Here is an 11,024-nt window from a genome sequence, read left to right on the forward strand (position 1 = left end):
TTAGTGACAATAAGATGATTGAATCCACTAAAAATATGTTGAATTCGAGATTTGACATGAAAGGTATGGGTTTAGCTGATGTTATACTTGGAGTCAAAATCTCTCAAAATCTCAAGAATATCAGATGGGTTTGTTTTAAGTCAGTCACATTATGTAAACAAAATTTTGGAAAAGTTCAATAGGGATAATACTGACTTGGCTAGAACACTGATAGATACAAGTCAACATCTATCTAAAAACAAAGGTGAAAGTATCTCTCAAGTAGAACACTCGAGAGTTATTGAAAGTTTAATGTATTTGATGAGTTGTACAAAACCAAACATAGCCTACACAGTCAGTAAACTGAGCAGATACAAGAGTAATCCAGGAGCTAATCACTGAAAAGGAATAGTAAGAGTACTAAGGTACTTAAGATATACTTATGACTATGTACTACATTATACCAAATATTCAGTGGTCATTGAAGGATACAGTGATGCTAATTGGATATCTAATATAAAAGACTCAAAGTCCACCAGTGGATTTGTGTTCACATTGGGAGGTGCTGCCATATCGTGGAAATCCTCTAAGCAAATAGTTATAGCCAGATCTAGGATGGAATCTGAGTTTATAGCTCTAGATAAATGTGGTGAAGAGGTCGAATGGTTGCACAACTTCTTAGAGGATATTCTAAGATAGTCAAAACCTGTGCCAACAATTTGCATATATTGTGATAGTCAATCAGCAATAGGAATGACACAGAGTAACATGTACAATGGTAAGTCTAGACATAATACCATAAGACAACTACTCTCAACTGGAATTATCACTATTGATACATTGCGGATCCGCTAACCAAAGGGTTAAACAGATAGTTAGTTGAGAAATCATCGAAAGGAATGTGATTTAAGCCCTTGAATGAATAAGTCATTACAAAAGAAATCCAACCTAATTGACTGGAGATCCCAAGATTTAGGTTCAAAGGGATAACCTAATTGTAAAGGCTTAATAAAATCATTGTGGGGGGGGGGGGTGTCTTCTTCTGTCCATTCCTATGATGTAATAGTGATGCCCGTGAGGATGAAGGATAAGCAATAGACTTTTAAAGATTCTTATGCGTCGAAGTTCGAGTCAAGTAATGCGGGATACTTGTAATAAAAAATCACCTATCTGAGAGAGAAATGGGGTCGCTTCTAAGAGAATTGTGTGGGGCTCGATTCTTAAGAACTCTCACAGAATCAGGCATATGTTCATGGCCAAAACGAATATAATAATGAGAACTGAATTGTGTTAAGAAGAATCTTGTGTGAAGTATATCATCGTTTACATAAACAGCAGAACAGTTCAAGGACAACACGTCTATTGGTCAGCTAGTAAAGTAAATATACTTTCACAAGGGAAGGTTCAAAGGGTAATACCTACCTATCCTACGCAGGCTTCAACCGTTGAACTTTATCACCTAGTCTTGTGTTTCACGGTCACCAAGTCTTGTGTCTCACGGTCTCATGTCTCTCCCAATTTTCATTCATGTGGGGGATTATTGGAAAAAATGAGTAAATGACTCACTTTTGGCAAAATTTTCGACGGGACCTATTGGTCGAATTTGGAAGATCGAAGTTGATCCTTGTTCTGTTCTGTGAGAGTATCGAAATCATATATTTATTTGCCAAAATTGATGAACGAATGAATGAGAAATTGGAACTCAAAGATGACCATTGAAAGATGGTTATATGGGAAAAACTGAAGTTAGTCCCACATTGGAAAAATTTGAAAGCAAGAACCACTTTAATTATGGTTGCGCATTGGAAGGGTGTAATCATGTATAGCATAGAGGCTCTCTCCACGTGCGCGCGTATGGGGTGCAAATCTCGGATCAAAATTGCCTTCGGACCTTAAACTTGTGTGCGGGTGCGACCTATGTACACGAATGTCAGACCGAAGGGAGCAAAAATTGGCCCCTTTGAAGAGCCCATGTTTTGCAATTTTTTTGCTTTCTCCACTGACTTTTGAGTTTCTGAAACTTCCAAAGCTCTCAGAAACTGAAGTGACTCCAATTTTAATTGCCATAGAGTTAATGACAGATTTATACTATATTAAATCTCAAATTTTCCAGCAATAAAACATATGAAAAATCTCACCAAGAAAACATACAAAATTCTCTCTGCACGAAAATTCCCAAATTCTATCGTTGTCTTCTTTCTGTCCAGTGAAGTTGTCGCAGTGGTGATACTGTTCAGATGCTAAATCGGTTCGCCGAAGTAGTTTCTATAGTGCTTAGATTCTGCTGATTTTGCCGTTATATCTTGGGAAACAGACGCTCGAACTAGACCTCAAGCACTTACGGTGAGGAGACGAATCTGCTTTAAGAAAACTGTGTTTGCACAGGACTCGGGTTGAAAATTTATCTGCTATTTATTTAGTTTGCATTTTATTCTTGCAAATTTATTTATTTAGCGATTTACACGTCTCATATATTGTTTGTTAAATTTATATTAGAAATAGATTTCTAAAAGAGAAAAAAAATAAAATAAAATATACGTCTTTTTTTTTTTTTTTAATTCGTTATATGTGTGAAAAATAGATTTCACATATACGGTATTTTTATTTGCAAGTGAATAAATTTGTGTTATTTAAGTTAGTGTATGAATAAAAACACTTTATGCAAATACGGTAGGCAGCATATACGGTAAGCTGCAAATACAGTAAGGTGCAAATACGGTATGATAAGCTGCCTGGCATATATGATAAGCTGTCAAATACGATGAGCTGCCTGACATATAAGAAATATGAAAACTCTATTCCACTTCATACACTACCAAATAAATTTACCAACATAATTTTGAATAGAGATGAGGTAACTAGGCCAAGCCAACTCAAAAGACATTGCAATACATGAATTGAGACTAACTTTTTAATGATATCGACTTTTGCACAATTATAGTCATCTGGATCCTTTCTGTAACCTAGTTATTTCCTTTCTCATAGGCTATCAATATAGTTTATCCTCATGAATGAGAGTCTCCTTAAATTTAGGCTAGACATATTTAATCTATTAAATTAATCTTCCCTTTTGTGTCTAATCCTTCTCTACTGATTACCTGTGTCCATGTGCATGCAGCTATCCGCTTTGTTCAATAATTGGTTAGAGATTCCTTTTAAATCAGTAGCCAAAAGTAGGATGGCATCAAGAACCCGAGAAATAATCAACACTAATGACCTTTTACTTTTAATTACGTGTCAACCAATTGAATTAATATGGTGTTTGTTGATTTTTAATGTTTATTAATTTTTTAATCTGCCTAAAGTTTATGTTCTATGAATTTAACTCTATCAAAATGTTAGAACAAAGATTTGTGGCCTTTTTAAATTTCTCAGTGTTGAAAGCCAAGTTTGGCATCTCTTCATTGAATTCTGGAAATAGAAGAGCCGTTTTTAGTTTTAACGAAGAATGCATGCACTCATACATCATGGATTTACCAAACTCTGAAATTTTCTTTTCCAAGAACTTGAATATATTTATGAAAACATTTATTGATCCGATTGAACGCGAACTCCCATTGAAATGCAATAAAGTCGTTATCGAATTCATGAACTCTCAAACGATGATGATAGAATGCTATTAAGAATTTAGTTTGCCTTCATTGGATCACTTGATTTTCAGTTGAGATAGTTGAAACTCAATACATACATACGGTATCAGGGTTAGGGTCATAAATTTGAGTAAGAAGAATGTCATGCTGATGAAGAACTATGCCACTTTTGAAAAAGAATGTAAAAGACTCAACTATAATTCACAACGTCTTCAACGGAAATTCAAAAACATGAAAATCTCTTTGGTATCACTAACATAACCTAGTTTTATTCGATGAAGCTTTATTGACGGAGCCGATAACAGAAAATTAAACTTTGATGGATTTATTGACGGAAAATCGTGACTAACGACCTCTAATATGATTATAAAAATCATTTTATACTTAAGTTTCTTATACCAAGAATTCATCAAATTTTTAAAGAAATTTGGGTCTTCAATAACTAACAAGCATTTTCTAAAGCCACATTGAGAATGATATTTAGAAGAATTTGTAAAAAGAGATAACGTCTTTGTGATTCTTTGGACAAGGCTTGAATGTGTCTTTGTGATTCTTTGGACAAGGCTTGAATGTGTTTTCTTCTCTATAAAATTGACAAGAACGGAATTTGAGAAGCGTCGTCTTCTTATATACACGATGCTGTTGATTTCTGCACTAATGTGCTTACTTATACGGCTCGAAATGCAAGAAATAATTTTTTTTTTTTTGTTTATAACTTGTGATAAAGGTAAAATTTTCAGTTATTTTACATTCTTACAAGTATGTTAGTCTTTTTGAGACGAGATTCTACTTATATAAGTGTGTTTTGGAGTTTTAGGTAACGACGCTGAGCTTGGATGGAGTTTGAGCAAAAAAAGGTGGAAAATCAAAGGGTAAAATTTATGCAGGGACGGATTTGGGGGGGGGGGAGGACAGGGCTGGAGTCCCCCCCTCAGGCCCAACAACTTTTTTTAAAGGTATTTTTTTTTTGGGTAAAAAACCAGTTTTTTATGTGTAATTTTTTTTCCCCACGTAGTAGCTCGGTTTGAAATTTTATAACCCGGTCTTGAATCCAATCCTGGTTCCGCCTCTGAATTTATGTATTTGAGGAGATCTGAAGATGCCCCTCAGATGATTTTCAAACCAAAGGGAATGTTTTGAAGAATCAAGTAAGAATTTAGCTAGGGTTTTGGAATGGAAGAAATGAAAAATCAAAAAGAAAGAGAAAGCTTGGATTTATGGCTTAAAGCTCGTTAATTTAACTTCCCAACTTTACTTCTCTTTTGTTTTCAATCTCGTTGAACTCAAACTAGAATATATATGTTCATGGGATTTGATGATGATGTAAACATCTTATTGTTTTTCGATCGGCAAATATAAACTTCATAGATCAAAACTTCATAAACAAGTACAATGGGCATACCCGGACAAAACAAACATCAAGAGTCAATTACAAATACACCGGACATACTCGGGTAGTAAAAAGAAACGGCGTACAAACTATAATAGCTAAGAGGTCAAAGCTAATGATTCATAATGAAGTAAACATCTTAGATAGGGCAACATTGTGACCTAGTTTTCACACTTAAATATCAATTATTTTGACTTGATGTCTATCTAGCAAACAGTTGTTTTTATAGCAAAGATTATAAATTTAGATAGGAGATATGTATATACTTTAATGGTTTGTGTGATCGTATATGAATTTCTATTGTTTTTAATATGCTTTTGTTTATCGTGATTTATACAGAAATATAGTAAATTCATATATGAAAGTAATTTTTATTTTTTTGGAAAGAGATTATCGAATGAACTTAAAAATTGAACTCTATTACATGGATGTATATTGTGAGAATGTAGTAAACGAAATTGAAATCGATTGAGATGATGAAATCATTTGTCGTAACATGTTATTTATCTTATGGATTTTTTTTCAAGTCTAGCTAGATAATTACTTATCATTGTTTTTATTAGCATTAAGTTACAAATCACCCAAATTGATTGTTCAACTTAAGTTAGAATTAATCAATTTCTATACTTGATAACATAATTTATTCACACCCTTTATTATTTGTTTGATTCATAAACTTGCGATATCACATAAAAAAATTGCAAAGTACGAAGCCGATATTAATGAATTTTTTACAAAAATTATCTAATGCTTGATGGACAAGGTCAATGAACAAAGTACGTGACTGTTTTTCTATAAGTTAATCATGTTCATTAAAAGCTGTACATTGTTCAAAAAATGTTGTATTCATAAAAAAAATTGTAGGGTCAACTGAAAATGAAAATTCGGTTTCAGCGCCTACATATTTATTTTTCTTTGGGTGGTAATTATCAACTAATTTTTAAATTTCTTAAAAATGTAATGGTCCTAGATAATGTACTTATATTTTGGAAGGATAAAACAAATGGTACGATAATAGCAACAATTAAAAGGCTTATTCAGAATAATAATAAAAAGGAGAAAAGGTAGAAAATAAAAATATTAATAAATAACTTGATAACATTTATTTTTTTAAATTTCTTTCTCGACACGACGAAAAAGTGCTGATAAAATTTTTTTGACTGAAATTTTCCTACCAGTAAAACCTTTCACCAAAGAAATTTTCCCTTTAGTGACAAAGTTAATCTTTTAAAATTAAACTCAAATCTTAAAAGGATCGTAGAGCCAACAATTCAATAAAAGTTTTGAAAAAAATGAATTAAATTTGTCTTACGAGAAACACTGGTAAACCAAAGCATGCACGAAGTTCTTGGTCTTAAGAGAATATGAAAGTTTCGGCCTTTCGTTATGGATTGAAAATAGTAAATTAGTATGGCCTTCATTTAAAGCAGTATATAGTTTGCCACCAATTAATAAATTTTTGGAGAACTTTATGAAAGAAAATTTAATTGAATAATGTGTCAACATTTTATGTGTTCAAACCTCGTTATGTTCTGACTATAAAACTTATGGGTATGTACTTCAATAAACTTAATCTTAAGGGTAAAATCTAAGCAGCTTATATATTGACAAATCCTTATATAAACAATTGGCATTTTAAGATGGAACACTACCAAAGTCCAATTGAGTATTTTTTGGCCCCCATTTTCTGAAAATGAAAATGGGTGGAATAGTGTTTTTTGGAAAAATGAGTAGTTGAAAAAGAAGGAAAAACTTTCGATTTATGTATAATATTATTTTATAGAAAATTGTGTGATTAAAAACAAAAGAGAGAAAAATAGAATGTGATGGAATGAAATTAATGGGGGCCAAATATGTTTGAAAAGGTCAAACAAGTTACCAATTGACGGCAGCATATTAGAGTAAGATCCCGCATCATTTAAAGATAAAAACTTAACAAGATTGCTATTTTAAGTTAAAACTCGAAGACTCAATAATTACATAACATATTGCTTTATTTGAAACCATCACCACCTTTATACAATACATAAAAATATTTTCACATATATAAGATCATACATTGTTATTCCATAACCAAATTCTATATAACATTTAGCTTCAAATTGAGCCATCAAAACAAAGCAAGAAAAGGATACAAGGAAAATTTTGAAAATTTTATTAGGCAAATCATAACCTTTTTCCCTCTAGTTTCCATAATATAAACACAGCCCCAGGCCCCAACACCCTCAGTCTTGAATTTAAGAATTTCTTGGAACCTGCAAATAATTTCAAGGTAAATTAATCACTTTTGTGAAATCTACGATCTGTTCTACTTATTTTCAAATGCACAATACACACATAAGTAGCGAGGGGGAGGCTTGGTTTAATTAACTTTATAAGTTAAGTTTAGGTTGCTTTAAGCTTTATGATACATATCGCATGTGTTAGTTGACAACATGATGAAACACTATAATGAATAAAATTTTAACTTATATATCCTTCCTAATAGCGATCCATCCTATCAAACAAACCAATCATATTTCAAATCAATAACAAAATTTCCTTTGTTAATTAACTCATATGAATTCTATTAATATATCGTAATAGTAAAGGTCACAATTTAACACATATTCTTGTTGAAATATGAAATTAATTCATTGAAATTGCATGATTTGAGTATTGAAGATCATATTGCAATGTAATAAAGTTAGGATCCTGTTAATTATGAATAATTTAGTTTTAAGGACTGAGTTATGTATTTTTATCAGATACAACAAAATGTGTGCAATCATTCGCTGAATCTCGCATATTTAATTCCTAATTAATAACATACACAGAGAATATGGACAAAAATTTCTTTCAATCTGATTTAAATCCCTTTTCAATATATATATATATTTAATCCTAAAAATGATAACTTTATTCGAAGTTTTTTCCTAAAAATTTTGAATTCTTTGTTAAATTTCAAATTAAAAAAAATAAAACAAAATCCTTGGGAATAAAGTATACTAAGGTAATATAAACATATTCGGTGGTAAGATTGGATAGTACTCAAAACTAATACTAAACCTCTATTTGTTTCCCATTATTTGGTCATTAAAGTGAAAAATATGACCGTTATTCATCACATCAACTCACCATATTTAAATTTCTATCTCTTGTATGGGGTCCGTAACAGTTATATTTTTCATTTCCATTTTTACATTAATGGAAAACATACGGGTCTAAATAAATTATTATTATTACTGTTCGATTTCTTTCAATGTTATGCATTAAAGACCGACCGACATTAGTGACAGTGCAGTTAAATTTGACTTGATTTATGGGATACAATTTCCAAAGTAGTTTCCATAATTTGGTATTGATTGCTTACCAGGAAATAGCTTTCACCTTGCTGCAAACTCTGCAGCAGAAAACCAAACTCATTTACTTGAACTGGTACTCCTGACGAATGAAATAAGATAAATTCTTCACCAAAAATGGATTTCATGTCCACCGCCCCCCGAGGTACTTCTGTTGGAATTCCATTGATAAACACTGCAATCAATCCTGAATAGTTTTTCAGAACGAAGCAGTTCAACACAGGATCGAACTAGACAAATAATGGATCCGAATCTTAGGAACACTAATTTATGATAATATGCAATGTGACAATCTTTTTACGAATCACAATTCTTTAATCCTAGAGAACGATTAGAAAATTAAGCTCTAATTGTAGTATAATAGTTGTACCAAGAAGTTTAGGGTTTGGACTAAACTGAAAAAATAATGAAAACATGGATAAAATCTACTGAAAAGGGAAATAATTGCAATACTTCCTTCAAATCTGTCAAGATCTAATAGCAAAAAATGGAAAAAAAATAAAATAAAAAAATCAATTACCAGACTGATATTGCAAGTTAGAAGTTTCAGCAGGGCAATAAATTGAAGGGCTTTGCTCAATATCCTGGAGGCCCGGATGGGCGCCGGAAAATGAGAAGAGATTATCGTAATTCTCATAGCCGATGAGGCTATAAGACACAGAACACATAGGGGAACACAGTGAATTGGAAGCAAAACCAGCAGAATTAGAACTGGTATTTTCACACTGAATTGAACCACCAGAACTTGAAGTCTGAGTTTGTTGTTCTCCAGCAAGGTTAGCCTGAATTTGTCGTTGCCTCCGGCGAGACCTAGACCGCCGGTTTTGAAACCAGTAGAAAACATTGGCATCACCAACTGAGCCATATTTCTCAAGCACTTTTCTGATTCTCACAGTTTCGTTCTTTGGAGGATTTACCATACCACTATTGAAGATGGATTCAAGTATAAGGATTTGCTCGGGTTTCGGTGTCCACCTGGATCTCACCGGTTCGTTTCTCTCAATTTCAGAGCCATGGCTTGGCTGATTATTGGTGTCTTGGACTTGATCTTCCATGATTCAGTGAAAGAGAAGGAAAATAAGGATGAAAAAATGAAGGCACAGCGCACATAGTATAGTCCACAGTAAGGGTGCAAAATATTTGAAGGCCAAGAGGGAATGTCGCCTTGTGAAATTGCGCTATTACCCTTTCTGTTGAACTTCGTCTATAAGTTTAAAGGGGATATTACAAATTTATTTCTTTAATTTCTCTCATTACGTCCTCTCATATATATATATATATATGGATTAAAATTTACCTTTTCATCAAAAGTGTCACATTAACTTGAACCACTGACGGAATACTTTTATTTGCTTTGTTACTATGTTAAGTGCTTTTAATTAACTAAAATGATAAGATGTTTAAGAGACATAATTTGTTTATTTAAATTCTCTTCCATTGTTATACTATGAATCTATATTTTCTATATTTAGTTGTGTGGCAGCATACAAAGTTATTTCTTAAACAATTTAGCAATTAAATTGAGCATAGATTAATTAATTAATTAATTAATTGAAGAGTCTATTTTTGTTTAATTTGATGCCTCGAAAGTTTGATTATTCTTACATTATTAGGTTGGCCAGTCTTTAATATAGAGGGACGATGAGTCTAATATAACAAAGAGGAAATGAAACACGATATTAGATTATATCCCTAGCGTATAGAGTTTGCATGTAATAAAGGATTATTGTTGACTCTATTCATTTATATGAAAATCATTTTGATTCTTACTAACTGTTATTTTGCCATGGGTTAAGAAACATATACAGGCAATAATTGAGGGCAACTTTATCCAAAATCACTTTACAATCCTAAGGCCTTACACCAAAATAGTTATATATGTAATTTATGATATGCGAGTATGTATAAGGTCACAATTTGTGGAATTTTGTTGCCAATAATTAGCCCGCAAGATGTTGCATGTTTTCAAAACTGTTTAAAACAAATTACTAAATAACAATGTGAGATCAAAGAACATGCTTAAAAACTTGTTCACTTTTTAAAAGCAAAATTCGTTAATTCAGTATAAATAGATAATACTTGACATAGATTGATCATAAAAAACTCTTATATATATTAAATAATAAAAAGGAAATACATATTAGAAAAAAAGTCGACCTTGCTGCATCATTTTGAATTAAAGAGAAATTTCAAAAAATGACGATTGCAATTCACTCTATTAATAACTGATGTGAATGTGCCCTGCTTACTAACCTTGGCGACATCCATACAATAATAAACGAGACAAAAGGCTGCGATTCTGCGAGGATAAACCTTGTCCCGTCTTCATCATACTATAACATAATTAATCTAACTAATAAAAATGCAAAACAATTATTTATTTATTTATATTTTATCTCCGACAATCATCCCACTCCTCCCCACCCTTTCCTGAGTTTGTACCCAACATTATGCGTTAAAGCTTGTAATCCATCCTCATTTCTTGCTACTTGGAATGATTTTTCCCCAGAATCAAGAGTGAAAGACCAAGAAATTCTCTATACTATTTCCTGCAATCTGGAGTATATTATAAATGCAATCCCAGATACAATGTTACAAGAGAACCATAAAATTTGATCTCTTCGACGGTTACAAATGATTTTAAACGACAAAAGTAACTTTTGAAAAAGGTCGAAGTTCAAGTGCATGAATGCTGAATATTCTTTAGGTACCCAAAATTTAAGA

General features: G+C 32.1%; 1 protein-coding gene across 1 annotated transcript; it reads right to left on the minus strand.

The window, feature by feature from the left end:
* Positions 1 to 3,292: 3,292 nt before the first annotated feature.
* LOC111383746 (WUSCHEL-related homeobox 11-like) lies at positions 3,293 to 9,390 on the minus strand. The gene is made up of 8 exons (XM_023007886.1): positions 8,821 to 9,390; positions 8,312 to 8,487; positions 7,470 to 7,525; positions 7,133 to 7,214; positions 6,940 to 6,972; positions 4,017 to 4,152; positions 3,672 to 3,763; positions 3,293 to 3,484 (listed from the first exon to the last, which is right to left on the minus strand). The coding sequence occupies exons 1-8, from the start codon at positions 9,353 to 9,355 to the stop codon at positions 3,293 to 3,295; spliced, it is 1,302 nt and encodes a 433-aa protein (XP_022863654.1). The 5' UTR covers positions 9,356 to 9,390.
* Between the last annotated feature and the right edge of the window lie 1,634 nt (positions 9,391 to 11,024).

The sequence above is a fragment of the Olea europaea genome, unplaced genomic scaffold, assembly GCF_002742605.1.
Source record: "Olea europaea var. sylvestris unplaced genomic scaffold, O_europaea_v1 scaffold2750, whole genome shotgun sequence".
Taxonomy (NCBI): Eukaryota; Viridiplantae; Streptophyta; class Magnoliopsida; order Lamiales; family Oleaceae; genus Olea; species Olea europaea.

Excerpts from the sequence above, each read along its gene's own strand:
- LOC111383746 (XM_023007886.1), bottom strand. The coding sequence starts at position 9,355 with ATGGAAGATCAAGTCCAAGACACCAATAATCAGCCAAGCCATGGCTCT. Across the intron at positions 8,488-8,820 it reads TAACTTGCAATATCAGTCTG|GATTGATTGCAGTGTTTATC; the intron begins GTAATTGATTTT and ends AAAACTATTCAG. Across the intron at positions 6,973-7,132 it reads TGGAAACTAGAGGGAAAAAG|GTGGTGATGGTTTCAAATAA; the intron begins GTTATGATTTGC and ends TATTGTATAAAG.